At 39.3% G+C, this 22,722-nt stretch overlaps 1 protein-coding gene across 5 annotated transcripts in view; it reads right to left on the reverse strand.

Annotated features, from left to right (window-relative positions):
* celsr3 (cadherin EGF LAG seven-pass G-type receptor 3) overlaps nt 1-22,722 on the reverse strand; it is a 106,020-nt gene that overhangs the window by 43,797 nt on the left and 39,501 nt on the right. For all 5 annotated transcript variants that reach the window (XR_010002600.1, XM_016991632.2, XM_062969831.1 and 2 more), the window contains exons 2-8: nt 19,854-20,486; nt 9,055-9,277; nt 8,354-8,469; nt 5,101-5,189; nt 3,069-3,226; nt 1,930-2,093; nt 501-626 (exon numbers count right to left, since the gene is read on the reverse strand). Coding sequence is in view for 4 of the 5 variants with exons in the window: in XM_016991632.2 (XP_016847121.2) it covers nt 501-626; nt 1,930-2,093; nt 3,069-3,226; nt 5,101-5,189; nt 8,354-8,469; nt 9,055-9,277; nt 19,854-20,486 (1,509 nt within the window). In the remaining variant the exon portion in view is untranslated. The remainder of the gene's footprint in view (nt 1-500; nt 627-1,929; nt 2,094-3,068; nt 3,227-5,100; nt 5,190-8,353; nt 8,470-9,054; nt 9,278-19,853; nt 20,487-22,722) is intronic.

The following is a 22,722-nucleotide window of genomic DNA, read 5'->3' on the forward strand; positions in this document are numbered from 1 at the left end:
TATGGGAGGAGGAGGTCTTTCAAATATCCTGATCCCAAGTCATTAGGGCTTTGTAGGTCAACACCAGCACTTTGATTTGATCTTGGAAGCCAGTGTAGTTCTTACAGAACTGCTGTTATATAGTTTCTAAAATGTACACTTGATACTAGTCAGACTGCTGGATTTTGCACTAGCTGCAACTTCTAAGCACTTTTCAAGGGTATCCCCAAGTATACATATTGAGTAATGTGTCCAATAACATATTGCTCAAAAGGTTATTTCTTTTCAAAATTCATCTTTCCTGATTTATTTCTGAGAAATAAACAGAGTTTCCCCAAAACTCAGCCACTTAAACAATAATCCTTTGCTTACTTTTTGGGGTAAGATACCCTCCAATCATTCAACAGACCCTTTGGAAAGTCAATACGGTGCATTCTGTTGCTGGTTTGCATTTCCATAACATCCTTAGTCTTTCCCTTGCATGTTCATTTACTTTTCACCCTCCTTTGTATTATACTCACCATGTCTGCAGTCCTTGCCTCCAAAGCCTATTGGGCACTCGCAAGTGAAGGATGACCAGCCCACAATGCAGGTGCCACTGTTCTTGCAAGGGTTTGAATCACAGTAGGAGTGCTTGGCATGGCAACCTGGGGGTGTGATACATGAATGGCATAGGGATGGAGATAAAGAACCAAATTGTGAACTAAGCGGTTTCTGATTTGGCCTAAATTCCCAACTTCTGCAAACTATGAGAATGGGCTCAAAACTGAGGATAGCCACTCTGATGCTTTTCAGATGGTTTGATGTACAATTCCTACTAGCCCCAACCATGATATCTAGGCACCAGAGAATATGGGAGTTGTATTCCAAAACAGAATGGCCCCAGACATTTTACCTTTCTCTTAACATTTTAGACGAATAATAGGCAGAAACATCTTCTGATGTCAGTTCTCTGGCAGTGTTAAGTTTTATTGGATGCAGCATTAAATCCTGTTGAATTAGATCTCAATTTAAAGATATTAAAAATAAACTTAATAAAATTCATGGACCTAGATCAGTCATTCTTACTTTAGGCCCCACTGGTGTGAGTAGGCCTGCTTTAAATCCAATTAAGTCTAGAGCAGTGGTTCTCAACCTGTGGTCCCCAGATGTTTTTGGCCTTCAACTCTCATAAATCCTAACAGCTAGTAGACTGGCTGGGATTTCTGGGAGTTGTAGGCCAAAAACATTTGGGGACCCCAGGTTGAGAATCACTGGTCTAGAGAATAAGCATGATGTATTTTGGTATTGGAACAGGACTCTGGAGACGAGAGTTTGAATCTCAGCCATAGAAACCTAGGAAGTGGTCTTAGGCAAGTCAAACTTTCTCAGTCTCAAGCAGAAGGCAAAAACCTTCTGAACAAATTTTGCCTAGAAAAATGTTTCTGTAAGTTGGAAACAACTTGCACGTACAACACAATACAATGGCTAGAAGCTTCACCAGACACAATACATTCCCTGAAAGGCCAGTTCATCCTGAGATCTAAGCATCAGGCTATCAATGCAGTTCTGACATGGCCGCCTCCAAAACATTCACAACAGACAAGACATTTTTGAGACTAGTAACCCAAAGGTTGCACGTCCAGCACAGAGCCTTTCCCGATTAGATCAGTACTCTAATTTAGTTCATGTCTTGCATGAGGAGTGGAAAAGCATGGGTGCTGCTATGAGTACAAACATATCTTCAGCCAAATGGGCATGCGATTTCACTAAACAGCACACAGGACAGAAGGAGATATGGGAGGGAGCCTCTCTTACTGCAGGAGTCAGGCTAGAGTCTATACGGTATTTGTGAACCCTAAGTTACCAAGCCAGCAGTGATGAAGCTCTTTCAATTTTGCAAATTGAAGGGAGGGATGATCTGGGAAAAGAACGCCTTTGCAAGAGCCATGGTGAAGAAGCTGACATTACCTGTGGAGGTTCCATTGTTTGCAATGTAGGAAGCCAGGTCAATGCGCTTACTGTCAATGTACAGATCTCTCATGCACCCCACAAATTCCCTGTGCTCCACGGGAAAATTCTCAGGCAGATTGGGGACCCCTCCAAGAAGCAAAGGCCCAGTGAGGTCCAATGACCTGAAGGAAGAAAAAGCCCATAAGCGGCATCTATGGAAGTTGTCCTGCTTTGGCATTTTAGCCCAGCAAATGAGGCACAGGGTCAAAATTCTGCCACAGTGAAACTAGGAATGGGTCTTTGCCTTAAACGCAGTGAATTGCAGAAGCTCCATGCTTAAGCGATTAGACATGAAAGCAGCACACATTTCACAGTCTCCCCTTAAACAACATGCAGGGTTGAGGACAAGCCAGGGACAGCCAGAATGTTTTGGGACACCAGACCTTCCACAAGTTCAGTCTCAGCTTGACACACACATTTAGACTATAGCACAGTAGGAAACACATAGTTCTCTGGATGTTGAAGGACTGCAAGTATCACAGTATTTCATGACTAGCTGATGGGAGTTGCAGCCCAATGGCATCTAGAGGGTCACATGTTGTCAATGTGAGCAATACAGATTCCTCTAGAACGTTGTATAAATGAGACTAATGCCTAAGCATCCCAGTGTCTTGAACTTGATCTGTTATTCTTCCTGGAATAATGCAACAATCTGTTTTGTGTTTATGGGAATCTTTCCCAACTATTATAAGCCCTCATACATAGGAAATTTCATTTCACCCGGCATACAGACTGTTTACAACATCAGTAACCTATGGGAAGGTTGTGACTGGATTTGCACCTTAAAGAAAAAGAGTACAGACCTAGCCAACAAAAACCGCAACTGCACTTATCCGCAAACCTCTGTAGCTAGAGAAAAGACTATCGAGGCATATGCGTATATAGGCTTCATGTGGGTACATGTTTCTGTTTGGGTAACAAATGGGTCACGGAAGGGCATAGTCCCTTATGTGGTTGTGTTCCTAGCCTCCCCTTCTTGTTTTCTGATACAAACTGAATTAACGAATTGTAGATGGAAAAGAAAATGATGAAGTTATTTTCCAATCTTTGAAAGAGGGTAGGATTTTTCTGCCAAGTAGCAACAGCAAAAGACTCACTTTTTGGAACTGGACTGCACACCCTCTGCTGCACAGGAGTAGTTCCCAATCTCACTTCCAAACTGCAGTGCCATGGATGCATCACATTTGTCCACTATTAGGATGGCCACTTTTTCTTTGGAAGGTCCTTGCACCGAGCCCAAGGAGCTGATCTTGGGCTGAAATGATACAGAAAGTATTAAGCAGACATCACTTAAAGATGAAAACCATGTTGCCTCCACAGACTAGGAACCAAAATTCACATTAAGAAATGGAACAGAATATAACATTCCCGACTCACTACCTCTTTTGACTGCAGATGTAAGAAATCGCTCACTCAAATCTTTTCTGAATGCTGAAAAATTTGTGTCACTTGCGTTATCACATTTCAAAATATATTTTTAGAAATCAAAGAGAAGAGTAAACATTCAGGTGTGAAACCCAATCTCCACTACGTTTTAGATCAGTGATTCTCAGCCTGTGGATCCCCAGATGTTTTGGCCTTCAACTCCCAGAAATTCTAACAGCTGGTAAATTGGCTAGGATTTCTGGGAGTTGTAGGTCAAAACACCTGGGGACCCACAGGTTGAAAACCATTGTTTTAGATGTTTGTTTTAATGTTTACATGCTGTGGATCACCCACTCCACCTAGTTGAATTATTATCCTGGAGCAGAACAGCCTGGCGGCCTCTCAGCTGACAAAGGTGGAGAAGAAGCAGATCAAAGTAACAGAAATAATCAATGTTATGATGGACAACTGTTCAGGTAAACAGGGGATGAATGGCACATTATGGGACTGCAACCAAAAGTGGTAGCCCTTTGATTAATATCTTCTCTATTTTCTGAAGGGTTTTGCTGTCACAACAATATGCTTTCCCCCACAACCATGGGAGCAATTGTATGGGATAGGGGCATAGATATCTCCCTACTTTAACTTCTAATTATGATACCATAGAGTGGTATCATAATTAGAAGTTAAAGTGGAAAAGGGAAAACTTGACTGAAGAGCCTGAAAACTTGGCTATTCCAGAAGGCCTTCGTTGACTGATCCTTGTGGGATCATGTTATTTACCTATTAAGCAGTAGACCCTCTGGATTGTTTTTAGGATTCATTCAGCACTTTAAGTATTACATCTGCTGTATAATTATCCCTCCCTGATAACTTGATATTGCTTTGCACCTTGGCCTGGATCTTTTGACCCAAATCGGGATTTTAATATTATTGTGTATATTGACTTTTATGACTGTTTTTAATCATGTTGAAGTTTTACTGCTCGGTTTAATGTTTTATCTGATTTGTGCTGTCGTGTCTGGGCATGGCCCCATGTAAGCCGCCCCGAGTCCCTCCGGGGAGATGGGGCGGGATATAAGAATAAAATTATTATTATTATTATTAAAAATTATTATTATTATTATTGACAAAGAGCTTCAGTTTTTAGTGGCAGATCTTTGTTGGAATACTACATATGTGTGCATATGAGAAAGGGGTATATGCAGAAATACAGGAAGAGAGTGCCAGTGTGGTGTGGTGCTTTGAGTGTTGGACAAGGACTCTGGAAGACCAGAGCTGAAATCACCATTCTGCTCTGGAAACCTGTTGGCTGACTTTGGGCAAGTCACATTCTGTCAGCCTCAGTGGAAGCAATGACAGGCCCCGTTTGAAGAAATCTTGCCATGAAAAGCTTACGAAAGAACCATTATAAGCTGGAGCTGATATGAAGACACATAAGAGCAGTAGCAGCAACAACAAATATGGAATTTCAGGTGTTATACATAATGCTCCAAAGGCATTTCCCATCCAATCACTGTTCAGATGCAAGCCTGCTTAGCTTCAGCACAATTGTTGTATGATGTATCTTCAAACTATTTCCTAGGAAGATGAAATAATTTGTACTAAATTACCTCTTAATTACAAATGATAGTATGTACACTGAATGGTGTGTGTATGTGTGTATTATGTGTTTATGTTGAGTGGGTGAACAAGCTACAGTCAACCACAACCAAGGTAAGGATATAATCACAATGACAAGAAGTCAACGATGTCAGCACCTACCTTGTTGTAATAGTGAAGCTGCACTGTATGCCATTGCCCATCACTCACACCTCCTGGAACATACGGAGTGACAATGGTGCTTGACTCACCTGCAAGGGGGAGTGACATCATATTCTGTCAGGTAGACAGATCTAGAGCCAAACTACATTTAGAGCTGCTTTTGAGTCTCCTTGTGGAGAAAACACGGGGTATAAATAAAAATAATAAACATAATAAATATAATAACAACAACAACAAAAACCTGACACTTGAAATGCATTGATTATACCATTTTTCTCTCAAAAAATAAGAGTCATGTAGGTATGCAATTCAAAGTAACCTTGCAATCATTTCAACACTTGACCAAAACGTTTGCATTTATCTGGCATTTAAGACTGGTCAGTCTGTTTTATTGTTTGTTTATTTCCTTCCATCCTTTAAAAATTACATTTTCATTATTCATATGATATTGTGTGTCTGTATAACCATTTTTTAAATATTTCTCATTCACCACACAAGTTAATGATGTTTTCCTACTCTGCAAGAAAGTGAATGCTGATAATCATATTTGCTATCCTTTCAATGAAAGTGAGCATTAATCCATGACAAAACTGTTAACCTTGAAGATGGGGTCATGCAGCTCTCCAGATGTTGAACAGGAACACCTATCAGCAGGCCCGTAGCCAGGATTTTGGTTCGGGAGGGGCTGGGATTTTGGTTCGGGGGGGGGGGGGGGAGTCTGAGTGAGAGAGGATCTACCCTAGCATGATATGAATAAACATAACAGTTTAAATAATAAATATAAGGCCTTTTTGAGGACCACCCTGAGAATTTTTTTGGGAGGGGCTGAAGCCCCTCAAGCCCCCCCCCCCCCCCCCCCGGCTACATGCCTGCCTAGCAGCCATACCCAGCATAGCTACTAGGAAGGGCTGCAGGGCTGTGAGTTTCCCACCCCTTTTTTTTCAAACTCCAACACTCTGAATTTTTATTGGAGCAGAGTAGCATAGCTACACTACTGCTAATAAAAGCGGAGATGGTTGGTTAGGAGAAGAGGGCTGTGAATCCTTTTTGACTGTGCTATAACTGCAGTGAAAATGGCAATCCCCCATGTGCTACACAGCTGTAACTTTTAAAGGAAAAGAAATCTAGATGCAGATATACAAAATGCATTTTTGAAAGCTCCTTCCACTGAACATAGTGAACAATGAATTGGGACTGAAATGACGAAGCAAGGAGCCATCACTATAACACTAGACCTATGTTTCCCCATCTTTCATTAATTACAAACCAAATAATTCCCTCAAGAGAGTACCGGTATGTGTTTCCTGATTATGTTTCAATTCAGAATCTGGATGGTGCAGTGAGGACAGAATTAAGCAAACAATTTCTGCATGGAGAATACTAGTACATGAGGCACACATTAACTTCTGCAGACACATAATTTTTTCCAGGTATTGCCATTTCTATCTATCTATGCAGCAGTCTAACAAAACAAGATGATTCAAAGTCAAAGACTCTTGTTTGACCTCTGTAGGAATATCATTTTCCTGTCCTATCAAGTCAAGAGATCCTGTTTGAGAAATCATCCTCCAGGCTTCATCACATGCAAAAACGCTCACCTGTTGGAACACATAGCAAACACATTGAGCATACAAACATGGGGGTGGATGGCAAGTGAATTATAGCTTGCTTTGATATATAATGTGATGTTTTTTAAAGGAATAACTGGGCCGCTAAAATAATATGAAGGCATATGTCCTTCCTAGTCCTATATCAGTATTTATATGAATAATTCCAAAAAAATTGGCTAGGAAACGTAGCAAAGACTACAGCCTTGCTATTCATCTTCATTCAGTCTATCCAAACAGCGACTTCCTTGCTGGGCAGCTTGGGACAAAAGTAACTCATGGTATTGAAAAAAAACATTTAGAATTCAGTAGTTTATGTTTGAGGTCATTTAAGAAATAGGTCATAAATAATGGCTTTTATTTTTAAAAGCATGATATGGCCTATGTGAATTGCTTTTAGCTGCGTTTTGGATTTCTATTTTAGGAGTGCAGTTAACTTGACAGGTTATTGGCTGAGACACATTTAGAACCCAGGAAGCAAAAGCCATTTCCTTTAATACAGGAACTATGTTTAAGACATGTTACATCTGAACATCACTTATGAGGCTGAATAGGTCATAAAATGCTTTATGGATTAAGATAGAACCAGATGAATAAGGGATGTTGAAGGGAGAGAATGTGTGTCTTGATATGTCACAGAACAGGATGGCTCTGAATACCATAGTTAAAAACAGCACATATTTCTTTACTGATGCAACACTATCATTCAACCAGACACTAACAGCATGCATAAATACCCCTTTGAGATATAATCTAATGTGACTGTTTATGACCTTTACGCTCAAGAAGTTATGAAAATGCACATATACACACAAACATGAACACAAATACAAATAGCATACAAACAGCACACACTCATACGTATAAATAGAACTTCATATTTTCTCCTGTTTGTGTCCTCAGAGGAGTGTGGCCATTTTTCCATAGTCAAGAGAGAGAACAAAGGAGAGTTTGTCCTTTATGATTTTTTCATGTATAAAAATATATGTTAACCTGTAAATAATTACTGCAATTGAAAAAGAAATCTCACTCAAATTGCAAGTTATGTCCATGTTCATTCCTAATGTGCAATTTCAATATCTCTAGTCTCCTTTCTTGTGGTTCTTCACCTTGGTGCATAGCCCTCCAAAGAGAGGATACCTTCAAACAGAAGAGTCACTGGGACCCAACGGTTTATGCCTGCCCCTACTCAACAGGTTTACTTGGATCACATTTCTGCAGTTCTGCTTTCTTACGTTCTGCTCAATCTCCATTACAATAAAACACATCATAGCAGACAGAGACATATACATGGCCTCCTTTCACCTCATTGTGCCAGAAAACATTTTGTAGTACCAGAAAGCTACAATTTTTTGCTTGATTTTCCTGGTAAACCAAAATTGTACCAATTTCCCGATGAACTCTGGAAGTTGAGGTTCAGTAGCATTGTAAGCTTCCCATGAAAGTTACTGTAGAGTAACGTTCAAGGACTTAGCACATTCCTAGAGAAGATACCTCTCTAACCATGATCCAGTTGGGAACATAATCCCCATGGATACAGAGGGCTTACTATAATCCTATATGACAAGTTACATCCATAACCACCAGCACTTATTGTGTGTAGGGTGCCACTTTCAACAGGGATATTGTGGATCTACCATATTCACCTGTGGAGTACTTCAGCTGAACCTGCTCATCCACAATCTCTACAGCAAGGAAGTCATGCTTCTCATTTAGGCGTCCATTGTAGATTAGGAGGCCACCACTTTCCATGGTGGCAAATCTAACAAAAGCAACAAAAGTGATAAAGCAGAGAAAGAGTAAATATATTCACATACACTTAGTTAGATTAAGCAGGGATTAATGGTAAATCTTTTAGCACAATATTTATCTACAACTGACTTATCTGATGCAGCCAAGTGAGTGTTGCTACTACAAAAGGATTTACCTTTTGATCTAACCATTGGCAGAAGGTAGGGTTGCCCTCTTTCTGCTCCCTAGCAAGTTTCTACTACCTTAAATGACAAACCAGTGGTCAATAAGATTTCATTGCACTCTGTATTCGGCAAAGATACAATTGTTGAATTTCTATTTATCATACATTTAGGAACCATTGTTTGAGTTAAAAGTAAATGGTGATTTGCAATCCTAAAAATATTCTGTTTCCTGAGTTAAATTAAAATACTGAACTTAGAAAAAAATACCCAGTCCTGAACCCATTTTAAATAGTAGGAAAGAGAAAACTAGCAAAGAAAGGAAAATAATTTTGGGCTGTAAAGAACTATCCAGCCCATCAAGATGGAAGACAGTTTCCTTCATTGTAGATCTGGGAGCAGTTGTTACATGGCTGTTGAACTTAGAAACATACGAGAGGGAGAACGTCAAGTGGAATCTCTGGCGCAGTCCTCGAAACATGACAAAAGACTTTGGGGGAAAGGAGCGTGTAGAAACTTCACAGTAAGGCTTCTCAAAGCCCCCAGGAGGACACTGGCACTGGAAACCACCATCTGCCAAGTTGGTACAGGTTCCTCCATTCCTACACACACCGGGGACACAGTGTCCTGCCCGACTATCCACCTCGCAGTTGTCGCCTATTGGGGAAAGAAATAAACAAAACAACAACAACAAACAGAGGAATCAGTTGAGGCTATAAAGCAGGAATGAAAACAAGGCAAAGTCAGAGCAAAAATATCCAACTGAAACTCCCAGAAAATACTAGCATGACAGGGAACATGGCACATTCATTTCTTTTTCAGCTTTGTTTGTGATGTTCTTGGAAGCTGAAACATTCTTCAATTTGACATCCCTCTCCTTCTCAATCATATCCCACAATACCCTATCTAATTCAATTCCTACAGATTCTTTGGACAGAGAATCTTATTAGCCTCAGTCAAAATGGCCAATGGTTATGGATGATGGGAGATACAGAACAAAGTAGGAAAAGGGAGGAAGGCTGGAAAAAGCTTCTGTACAGCAAACTCCAAGAGTCAAATTAAAGGCATCTAGTGCAATGATTCTCAAGTTATCGGATAGAGTAAACAAGAGACTCATCCACCCCTTCCACAAATGCTAGGAACCAGTATCATACCGTATTTGCATCAATGATTACAACTGTTTCTTTCCTGGAAGCTTACCACTAACCAGCAAAAAACCAAAAAAACCAAAAACAAAACAAAACTGGTCCAAAGAACATCACTTCGTGTACCATCACTCTGCTTCTTTCTTTTGCAAATATAAGTAGGCAAAATTACAAAACCAGGACTGTAGTGTTTCAAGAACTGGAAGATTCTGAAAGTTGTAATCCAAATAACAAAACAAAAACCCAAACTCTGCCCATTTTCAAGGTCTATGATATTCTCCATCCACCCAACTGTATTTCAAGTGTTGATTCCATCATCCCAAAATCCATCATGCCCCCCCCCCCCCCCCCAAAAAAAATCCCTTACTGGCTGGGCTATGAACAAAGCATTGTATTGAATTAATTCAGAAATTTTCTTTAAATTTAAGGTCAAAGTTTGTCTGTGCTTTATTTGTGATATTCACAATGATATATCAACCAAAGCTGTTTCTTTAAGGAGAGATTGGGCCAGGAACAAGAGCCAGAAAAGGTCTCCAATGTCAGCACTGTAGATACCTGAATAGCATACTACAGCTCACCTGAGTTTCCAACCTCCACAAATAATCCATTAAGCATCCAAGAGAGCCAAGGACTGTAGAGAAAGCTTACTAATTTTATTTATTTACTTGCTGTATTTTACCCCACTCTATCTCAACCCCAAAAGGGACTCAGAGCGGCTTCCAGATTCAATGCCACAACAAACGTAAACATACCAATACAATATACACAATACATTTGAATCAATAAAAATAATAAAATCATAGCATATCAGTACATTAAAATAAACTGTTAAAAGCAACACAAGATCCCTAACCTGCTATGCGGTATGAAATGTAGAACCTCCATTGAGAATTCTATTTTTGTCACCTTCAAAAGTATGAATCTAAGCTTATATGTGTTTGAACAATTAGCCATCCCCAGCCTGGGGCCCTCCAGATGTGTTACAGTACAGTCCCCATAAACCCGTTAGCTTGGTGTTGACTGAGGGTGGTAACTGTAATCTAACACATTGGAGGCTTATGGAGAAGGTGTGATCATTTTTGTGGGGTATGAAATTACTTCAGAACCTGCACAATCACCTTAGTCTCAAGATAAGAAAAAGAAAACCTTGCATCATCTTCTGTTTCATTTTTCTTGACGGAAATAAAGCATTATCTAGAACTAAACAACAGCAGTGATGTCATGCAGTAGGATGATCATTCACTATGATGATCTCATTTCATAGCAGAGGACAGGTACTCAACAATGACTCACTGAAGTGAATTCCAAGACCTTCAAGGCTCTCCACACACCATTTATGTGTGGGCTGGCAAGCACATGGGACCTATTTACATTACACAAACATAGCGCTATATTCTACCTTAACTGTCATGGACACATCCTACGGAATCCTGGTACTTGGAATTTGCTGAGGAACTCCTCTGGCTAAATCTCCTTCCATTAACTGCAGATAATCCCAGGAACCCATAGGATGTTGTCATTGTGGTGGAAAACAGTGCTAAAACTGTATAGTGTGAAGAGGACCCCAGGATACACTGGGAGCTCCACTGACTCAAAAAAAAAAAAGGACCTAATACCCTTCCACACAACCTGACCACAGCTATGGTTCAACCTTAAATGTACTTGTGAAGTTCTACAGAATCCTAGGATTTGTGGCTTAGGAAGGGACATCTAGTATCCTCACACAGAGAGCTCTAGTGCCTCCCCAAACTACAAGCCCTATGCATTTGAAGTCTTTGAGACGATATCTCCTTCTCTCAATGCCTGCCGGCACAGGCATTGAAATCTGCTGGGGAAGCCCTTCTTTCGGTCCCACCACCGTCTCAAATACAGTTGGTGGGGACGAGAGAGAAGGCCTTCTCTGTGGTGGCACCCCGGCTCTGGAATACTCTCCCTAGAGAGATCAGGCAAGCCCCTTCGCTTCAAGTTTTCTGTTCCAGCTTAAAAACATGGCCTTTTAAGCAATACTTTGATCTTACATAGGTTTTTAAGAATTATCTTAAACTTACTGTGGGTATGTCAATTGAAACAACTTGTTTTTTATCTGCACCTATGACTGCATTTTATGAATTTTAATGTTTTACATTGTAATTATGTATGTGTGTAGTTGTAATTCTGTGGTTTTTACCGTTTCTGATTTATGTATTATCTACATCTGGCACTTTGCTGTATTTTGTTGGCCACCCCGAGTCCAAAATGGTGGCGAGGTAGAAATAAAATTTATATATAGTAAAGAGGGATCATAATGCTATAAGTGTGTGATTTGAAAGCCTGTCCCCCAAAGTAGAGGTTTGATGGAAAACCTCTATGTGTGGTCATATGTAATTTTGAAAAAATGTTATTTTTTTAAATTTAGAAAATGTATATTGTGTTTAAAAGAATTATCTTCCCCAGAGATTCAAGAAATGTGGATATAATCTTCCACCACCTCCAATTTTCTATTAAGCAGAAGAAGCATATGGGGGAGCAGGACTAAAAAAATGGCAAGGGGTCGACTTGTGTATATCCCAAGGCCTGCATCATGCTCCAATACCTATAAACCAAATAGTTTATAGCTATTTTTCTTTCAGATTTGTTTTTAGCTGTTTGTCCCTAGAGGGCACCAATGGAAAGAGCATGAAATGAAAAAGGAGCCAGAGATCTGACTGGAAGGCTAGAGGAGGAGAAGTACAGTAGAGTCTCACTTATCCAACACTCGCTTATCCAACGTTCTGGATTATCCAACACATTTTTGTAGTCAATGTTTTCAATACATCATGATATTTTGGTGCTAAATTCGTAAATACAGTAATTACTACATAGCATTACCATGTATTGAAGTACTTTTTCTGTCAAATTTGTTGTATAACATGATGTTTTGGTGCTTAATTTGTAAAATCATAACCTAATTTGATGTTTAATAGGCTTTTCCTTAATCCCTCCTTATTATCCAACATATTCGCTTATCCAACATCCTGCCGGCCCTTTTATGTTGGATAAGTGAGACTCTACTGTACAAGAGTAGGAGAATAAATAAGTAACTTGTTTGTACCTGGGTTCTTGCTTTTTGTATGTTTCTTCCTAATAACAACATTCTTCTCACAGAGCACTTGACATTTCATCCAGGACTTTCAGGAATTGATTATAAAGAGGTAAATGTCTCTGTTCTTGTCAAATAAGTCAAACCCTCAAGTATACTGTAGGCATCGTTTTTTAAGGATGCATGTGAAAACTGCTTGGGATCTGAGCCAGCTCTTAGCGTTTCACAAAATAAAGGGTTTGTTTCATAAAACAAGCAACCCTGGATCCCCCACCTGGGGACTTTTAGCCAATCAGTATATAAAACACTGAAATTATCAATCCAGGCAGCAATGTCAGCAACTTCACTCAGAAATGCTGAGGTTGGTATCATTGCCAATTCCTGATGATGAAGAATGAGAGTCAGAAAGCTATTTGGCTAGTTTAACATTATCTGGTATCAACTGTACAGTCTGGGTAGGCAGTGGAGTTATCGCTGGTCTCCACAATTATGGTTATAACATTATGATTCCACTTAAACTGCCAGGGCTGCATGTTAGGGAATCCTACAGTTTGTAGCCTGGTAAGGCAGAAGAGCTCTTGGATGACAGTTTTCAATATTTCTCTCTAAACTATAAATCCCAGGATTCCATAGGATGGAACCATGGCAGTTAAAGTAGGATCATAGTGCTATAATTGAACAATGTGATAAGGCTTTAGGACAGTGGTTCCAAAATTCAAAATACTACAAAATCCCAAACTGTCTACATGAATAGCTGAGATAGTGACACTTCTGCTTTCTGATGGTTCAGTGTACACAAACTTTGATTCATGCACAAAAATCATTAAAAATACTGTGTTTAAAATTGTCTTCAGGCTCTGTATAGACTTGGGTGCATATGAAGCATAAAATAATTGTGTGTTTAGACTTGGGTTCCACCCTTAAACTATCTCATTATGCCTATGCAAATATTCCATAATCTGAAAACAAAAAATAAAAACATTGCATCTCAAGCATTTTGGATAAAATATATTCAACCTGGATCCATAACCAGTTAAATTGCTAAGATTCATTTAAAAGTTAAAGGACTGTTTATAATGTTTAACTAAATAATAATAAATAACAGTTAAATCTTCAAACAATTGGTGCATATGAATACTTTTTGCATTCTGAAACAGTATATGATAGATGCAGGGCTAAGTCAATGTAGTTGGAAGATGTGAATGGCCCCAAATGGAATGACTCTTAGTTTAGCTCCCTTGAGTATATTGTTGTTTATTCAGACAGCCACTGGGTGTTACTATCTACTATTCTTTGCCTTTGGAACTTGAAGCAGAGCCATCAGAATTCATTTTCACCATCCTTCTGACAATCTAAACTCTTCATTGTCGTCCCTAATACAGGAGATGTCAGATTTGCTGCTACAGTTTCTCCCTGGCTGAACAGGAAGGCAGAGTGGTGGAAAGGGAATTCTCTTTCTCAGTGATGTGTCAGTGACAGCATTACAGGTCCTTGGCACAGTTGGGAATTAATTCCTCCATTTGCTGGGAAGGTTTGTGTTTTGTGCATCATAGCATGTCTGAGTTGAGACACACTTCTGGTTTCCTAAAGTAGTGCAGCTTGCTCACTTTAATCGAATGGGTGTTAGATTGAATGATGCCCTTCACTTTCCAAACGTCAAGAGGAACATAACAGAGGGAGGGAAGGAAGGTTTCTTGGCTTCAAAGACTTCATGGAAGCTGAACAAAGGATTCAACATGAAAATAAAAGCAGAAAAAGCAGAAAAAGAAAAATCTCTTCCTTGGATATTTTAAGCCGTTTTGTTGTTAGTATTCTTTGTTCTTGCTTGCAAGAATGAACTAAGCAAGGGTTTATATATTAATTCTAAGAGCTTCCCATTGTAACTGTGTGCTTATATATACATTAAGAACTACACTGATAGAAGAATGAGAATCTAATGGGGAAGTATTATTTCTGCCTTCTTGTGAACTCCTCTCATTTTCCAAGGTGGCTTAGGCTTATCACAACGGGGCTGTAGCAGAAGACTGGCACTTTGCATGTGGAAGGTTATGAATTCAATCTCTGGCCTCATTAGTTAACAGGTACTTAGTAAAAGCAGAGATGTTGGCACCAGTGCTCCAGAATGTGTACTTTCTGAGATGGAATGGCAAATGCCCATTTGAGAGAGCATTGTAACACAGTTGCTCCATTTATATAGCATCTGATGTAGGAAATCCCACAAGCACCTCTGCCTGGCTGTAAAAATACATTAAATAACTCATATTGTGCTGTTCTTTCATGTCATCCCAAATCAGCTGATTGAAGAGGCTAATGGTTGGGTGCAGTTCTGAATCCTGCAGAATGAATTTCTGAAAATTGGAGTGTCTGGTACCTAGCTAATGTGAAATTCAGTTGACTCCCCCATATCCAAAAATTCTGAATCTATGGATTGGACCATAAACAGCTTGAAAAAAAGAGTAAACCTTGATTTTTGCTATTTTATATAAAGGACACCATTTTACCACACCACTGAACATAATAGAATAATAGAACAGATTTTGGTATCCATAGGGGAGGGAGATCCTGAAATCAAATCCCAGTGAATACCAAGGTTCCTCTGCAGCCTGATCACATATAAAGAAGTGTCTTGTGTAAATAATACTTTTCAATAGTCTGTTACGTAGGGGGTGGAGGGGAAGGAGGAAAAGGCTCTTCCCTTCCCCAGATTGCTTCTCTGGTTCCTTACTCCATTCTTTCTATTCCTGCCCACTTGTGTAAAAGCAAGGGGAAGATATCAGGGAGTGACAGAGGAGCAAGCCCATTAACCCTTCTCCTAATGTGGGCTCACACTTCAGATACTCAGGGTTAATTACCACTGACTTTGCTTATCTCTTTGCCAACCAGGCACGTCTTTCACTCCTGTCAATTACAACCTCAAGCAACTTCTGCTGGGGGTGGGGGGAAGCTATAAGATAGGCCTGGGAAGCCTGTTACTCGGTTATTCTTCATTTATAAACCAGCAGTTCCTTTGTTTCTTGGTTTTCTGTCCAGTGGCTATATGAACCAATAGTCAGCTTGATATGGACAGCAAGTGCTAACAGTCAAAGTCAGGGATGGGCAATTGTGGCAGTTACATATGGCCTTATCACATGGACAGAAGGGAAGGGGGTAAAGCAGGGGAAATAGTGGGGATGCAACCTACCCCAGGTCACAACCTACTCCTGAAAAGGGACTATTATCTCTGTCTTCACACTCTGGAGAGATGGATTTGAACACACAGCCAATGGAAATGGCTGTGTGTCATGGGAAGACATATGTTGGACCCCATTACACCAGCATGAGAAAACGTGGAAAAATTAGTGTGGGATTAGGTCCATACTCTTCCTTATACTTCACCCATCCTCAAAAAAGAAAAAAGAAAAAGAAAGAAAAGAAGAAAGGATGATGATGATGATGATGATGATGATGATAACAACAACAACAACCAGAAGCCAACTTTTGATTTTGGTAAACAGTACAGAGGATGTGAATACCTAAAAGGTGAATTGCTCTCCTAGAGGCTTTCAGGAGAGATGATTCACCCTCTATTCTCATCCCTTCCATAAATGGTCACAGGCTATTAAAAAAGTGTTGAGGAATCAATTGTTTGCCAGGGTCTAACTTTGTCCATCTTTGAACTGGGGCTAAACTAGTTTAAACACTAGTTTAAACTACAGGCTATGTCACATATGGAGCACAACATTCCCTTTCTGTATTCAGATAAGTACGGGAATCTTCATTCTGGACTAGGAGCACTGCACAGAGATGGGGAAGATTTAAGCACAGCATGTAGTACAACTCTCAGCAGCAAACATTGTTTGTACATGGATAGGGAGGAAATAACTGTGGTGTTATCCATGTGCAATTCTGTCCCATTTATGAAAAAGAAAGGGCTGCAATTTTGGGCTGCAGTTCTTTTACCTGGAAGAAAGTCCCACTGAACTCAATAGTCCTTTCATATGAGTAAACATGCTGAGCATCAAACTTTCATTCTGCACACAGTAAAGTTGCTTAAACCCCAATAAGCATGTAAGCAGTCATGTAAGGCATGTAAGCAGTCATATTATATGCAGGCCGCCATTGGAAATAAGTTCTGCAACCTACGTCAGCAAAGATTCAGTTACACACCTATATTTTTTTTTTGTCAAAAGCAGCACCGAGAATCTGTGAGAAATCAAAGCTGATGAACTTCAAATTCCATAATCTAGAACATGTGGGTAGAACTGATGGAATTTAGGGTCCCATGCTTGTGGCACACAGATATCCTGGTCAAGGTCAAAAATTGTGTCTAAAGAATCACTTTTTAAAGTTTGGAATAAAGAATGGACAAAATTTATTTGGAAAAACAAAAAACCTAATAATAATAATCATCATCATCATTACCATCATCATCAACTTTTTTTATACCCTGCCCCATCTCCCCGAAGGGAATTGGGGTGGCTTACAACGTGGATAAATGCAATAAAAATACAATAAAACCTGAAATGAAAATGAAAATTTTGCAAGACTTAACAGAGAGAGGCGGAATGGCATGACCTAATTTGGGACTATATTATGATGCAGCAGCCTGGATTTGGATAAAAGAATTGATTTTTTTTAAATGAAGGACTACTTAAACTAGAAGGATTAGACTTAAAATATGGATGGCATGCATACGTGATCTATGATTAAACGAAAATAGATTCCAATTTTAAAATTCGTAAGATAAGAAATTCACTACTAAGAATTTGGAATAAATCTAAGAAAGTCTTCTACAGAGAAAAACATGAATGGACGAAACCACAAGAGGCGTTTCCACAATTAAGAACAGCTGGGAGAAAACTTTTGATTTACAAATAATTATTAGAAAAAGGAACAGTAAAGATACTAAAAACATTATAAGAGCTACAAAAAGAAGATTCAACAATGAATTGGTTCCACTACAGTCAACCACAACAAAGATGGCGATTAGCTAAAAAAAGGGGGGAATACAACAGCCTGAGAATCAATGGAATTTACTATTGCAGACAAAAAAACCCAAACGAATTGGGAAAAATATATCAATTCCTTTTGATAGACTATACAATTGACAAACAAGTAAAGGAGCCCATGATTCAATGGGCAAAAAATATAAGACAAGCAATAATCCTACATGAATGGGAACAACTTTGGAAGAAACAATTACAATTTACAAGATGTTATACCTATAAAAGAGAACTTTTACAAAATGATGTATAGATGGTACATAACCCCATAAAAACTCACAAAGCTATATAAAAGTTTGGACTTATGTCGGAATTGTAAACAGAAGAAAGGAATCTTTTACCACATGTGGCGAACCTGCCTAATGATTAAAGATTTCTGGATAAATATTCATAATGAAATGGAAACTATATTAAAAAATAAAATAACATTAAGACTAGAATATTTTTATTAGGATTATTAGATAAGCTGATACAAAACACCAAGTTGTCTCTACATGACAACAGCAACAAGAATTGAATATGCAAAATTGTAGAAACAACAAGCTACATCAATTTTGACGCCAAGATTTATAGATGGAAAATATATTTGTGTTGCACCCTAGGTCTGGAAACCCCTATGATCACAGCACCATACAAGAGTCTAGAATATAAGCAAATAGTTTATTGTAAAACATATCAAAAGTATTGGAAAATTTCAGGAATAGAGAAAGAAGAAGTATATCCAAAAAAAGGTTTAGCAATAAGCAGTAATCCTAAAGGAGTCCAAATGTCTCAAACAAATTCCAAGGTAATACAATCCAGGAATAACCAAAAATCACAAGAACCGCTTAAGTCCACAAGCACAAGGTATCCTTAGAAAAACTTGATCATGAATACAAGAAACTACCAATATACCTGAATCCCAAAACCAAAGGTTTAACATGAAACATGGACCAGGAACTCAGGCCTAGCTTCTTACTCCGAACGCTACGTTGCCTGAAATAACTTGAAAGTAAACAGCTTGCCAATTAAAAGCCACTCATGAAAGCATTTAGTCTTCCCTGAAATCTCTCCCCAGCTTTCCCATGCAAATAATCTGCCCTCTGATGTGTCTGCTCTGATCTGTAAATGAAGGCCTGTGTTGATTACCGTATCTCCAGGTGCTTTGGTACCACTTAATTCTCTGCTCGACTCTTCCTTATCTAATGTCTCTGGCTGCTTGGTCTGACCTTGAAGGCCTGCACTTTCACAGTTAGCCTTCCACAGAAAGGACTTATTACATAATATATTGAGGATTGTAACAATTTTGATTTTATGTAATATGTGTTACGGAAATAGAGATGTAGACTTGTGGTAACAATGATAATATTGTAAAAGAACTCCTAATCTCTCAATAACCTTCACCCTCTTGGTTTTCTCCTCACAATATACCAGACATTTGTAAAGATGCAACTAATCAATAATTAATCTATTATCCACAAATTTCTTCTTTTCCTCCCCTTGTCCCTCCATCCCCTACTTTCCTAGTAAATGTTTAATAAATATTATTTGGGGGGGGGGGGGAATTATCCATAACTGCTGACATCTCTACTATTGTGTTTTTATGTTCTTCAGTCCTGAGAATTGGGCTAGAAATTGAAAGAACCTGTCCACAGAAACCCCCTGGGTGAACTTGGCCAACTCACATTATTTCAACATCAGAGGGAGGTCAAACCAACTCTGAACAAATTATGTCAAGAAAACCTCATAATAGATTTGCTTTAGGGTTGGTACCAATCAGAAAATACTTAAACACATACAGCAACATAAACTTCTCTCAGTGTCCTCTTCACACAAAAGGGATTGTTTTTACACAATCCCTTTCCAATGTTAGACAGACCTTGGAAAAGCTGGTATTTCCAGTGGAAAAGTTAATGTTTTGGACTGCAGTTTCCAGAACCTTTCAGTGGCCAGTGGATTCTGGGAATTACAATTCAAAAAGCAATTTTCTAAGCTCTCACTTTCAATAAGCATATGAAAGCAGCTTCATATCTTCCCATAATGAACTATAATGCCATTGAGTACCTTACCTGTGAAATGCTGGCGGCAGATGCAGGTGTAGCCACCCTCTTTGCGAGTACAGACACCACCATTATGACAAGGGTTGGAGTAGCAGAGGTTGATCTCCATTTCACAGTAGTCACCTGTGAAACCCTGAGGGCAACGGCAGCGCAAGCCCGTGATGGGGTGGATGGGGCGGAAGAGAGTGGAAAGGGAGGCAATGAAAGGAGCAGAACTGTCAAATTTGAGCACAGAAATGCATTTCATGTAGTTCTGGCAAGGCTCTCGAAGACAAACATTGTCATCAAAGGGCAGGACCTCCAACATGGAGACTGAGGTCAAGGTCATACGCTTCATGTACAGCTGCTCCTGAAGCTCCTCCGAACTGAAGAAATGGCCGCTACGGCGGGCCATGGCAGAGAAGCTGACATTCAGCACTTGGCCTCCAACATCTGTGTCATTCTGGATGTTGAAGATGAAAACATCTTCCTTGGGTGTGGCCAATACGGTAGCCACGCCCTCAAGGAAGTTTGCCAGAAGGGGTGAAAGGAAGCGCTCCTGCCACATGTTCTCCAGGCGCACTGTTATACTGTTGGCTAACATGTCCTCGGTAATGATGATGACACGCAGGACACACTGGGCTGTCACGCTGTGGATGCCATCTGCAGAAAGGACAAAGGAGATGTTAGAACAATGACTTCCCAACTGGGTTTTAGGGAAATCTCTAGAAATCTAGAAAACAAAGTTGCTTATTTCACCTAATTTAGGGAACATTAGGGGTTCTTTGGACAACATCAGTCAGAATCCCCTTGCCAGCTTGGCCATGAACAAAATCCTCCTCCTTACCAAATCCAGCTTGACTGTAAGATAAGATGTGCACAGATATAATTTCACAACTTCTTAGATCAGTATTTAACCACATGTAGAAATGGTAAGTAAGGACACATATTGGTTGGGAGGTAAACGTTTTTCCCAAATCTGTTTCCAAAATTGTGTTTCCCACCATTAGTAGTGGAGGAAAAACAACCAGACTTGATGGTCTTCACTGGGGAATAGAATTAAGGTAGCTTTCCCTTCTACTTCTTGTCCTGGCAGGAATCCCTTGATTTCAGTCATCATGGAAGAGAGGTTTAAACCTTACTATCCTTTTACTCCGAGCTCTGTGGAATAGTAAAGAGGGAAAGTGTATGGGAGTCTCAGATTTGCCAGGTCCCAGGGCCTGAGATTTCAAAACCTGAAGTGAGTAAATGTCAAATGTGACAGACTGCCCTGATGATAATAACCACAGTTGCTCACAGCAAATTATTTAGATAAAAAATACAGTGAAGTAAAAATAAGAAAATATTTCTCTAATTGGAAGTTGGTTTTCCAAGTTGTTCATTTGACACAAAAATGCACACTTTTCCCGGCTCGTCTTTGAACCTTCCAAGCACTAACAAATAAATTGTAGTGTCATCAAATAATGTTTTTCAGCCAGTGCTCTCACCTTGAAAACCCCCTTCACCTAGAAATCTGTGATTTCAGAATCCCTATAGGCACAAGGCACAAAGGTGTACATTCCTAACCTGTGTGGAACTGTTAGGCTAAAATTTCTAGACATATACATGTGAATGTAGAATACTTAATATTTCCTGATTAATAAATACCTTTTAAAAAGCAAACACATAAAATGGCTAGCTTTTATCCTGCTATAGTAGACAAATATGGCTGCCTCTTTGGAAATGGCAAGCATGTGATGGTTTCAATGTGATTTCAGATCACAGGTCTTTTGAAGGCTGTGAGTGAACTATGATTGAACAATGATTTGGAGACTGGCTCACAGTGAAGAGAGATCTGCTCCAGCTGACTTTGCCACATCAAAGTGAGCTGAAATTGGTTTTGTGAACGGTCTTTAAGTCAAATAAGCTGTTAGCAGTGGTGCGGTTTGGAGGAAACAAGCATGCCAAAATAATACGAGAAGGGTCAGAAATGTGTTGAGTCTCGGTATGCTTGAAGTTGCACAGATAGTAGGGACCTGGGGAGCAGAAAGCTTATAGAAAAAACCAACAGCTCACCGTCTTTTAAATACAAAATTTCAAAACAAAAAAGATGCTCGTGGGACTTAGCTCTGCAAATGGTCATGTGGATAAGCCCAGCCTACAAATAACTCATTTTGTTAAAAGAAAAGGTATTGCAGAGACTAGAATGTAATAAATATTGCATCTATATATACATTCTGTTACAAGTATTCAGAAACAATGCATGTAAAAATGTGGTACAGGATTTCCCTCAGGAAAAAAAACCCAGTGAAAGTACAGAGATACTCTTGTTGTTTCAGGAGGCAAAATCTTTACATGAGATGTTTTGTTGTTTATTTCTTTGAAAGGGCTCCTGCCGGGAAATCTTCAAAGTCACTATGTCAGAGAAAAATCTTCTCTCAGTTTTCAAGGGCTTCTTTTGACATAGTAAAGTTCATATATTCCATTCCCTCACTATAAACTTTATCTCAGAAATAACTGTTTGAATGGTCCCTAATATCATGATGAAGAAGATACATGAAAACTTTGTCATTTCCCTTAGAACAGATTTTTTTAAAAAATGTATTTATTCACTACCACTCTTAGAGGTTTAAATACAGTCACGGCACCAGATCTCATCTCATCTTGGAAGTTAAGTGGGGTCACCTTTTGGATGGGAGATCACCAATGAATACTAGGTATTGTATGCTATATTTCAGAGAATGAACTGGGAAAACCACCTCTGGGTATTTCTTGCTTAAGAAAATCCTATAAAATTCATGAGATCTCCATAAGCCGAGAAGCAACTTGAAAGAACATACAGACACAGACATTCCTCCAGTGTGTTCAACACATGATTTTCCTACAAGGTAAGTCAGAATGAGAGAGAGAGTACTTGGCT

Source organism: Anolis carolinensis, chromosome 2 (assembly GCF_035594765.1).
Source record: "Anolis carolinensis isolate JA03-04 chromosome 2, rAnoCar3.1.pri, whole genome shotgun sequence".
NCBI classification, from domain to species: domain Eukaryota; kingdom Metazoa; phylum Chordata; class Lepidosauria; order Squamata; family Dactyloidae; genus Anolis; species Anolis carolinensis.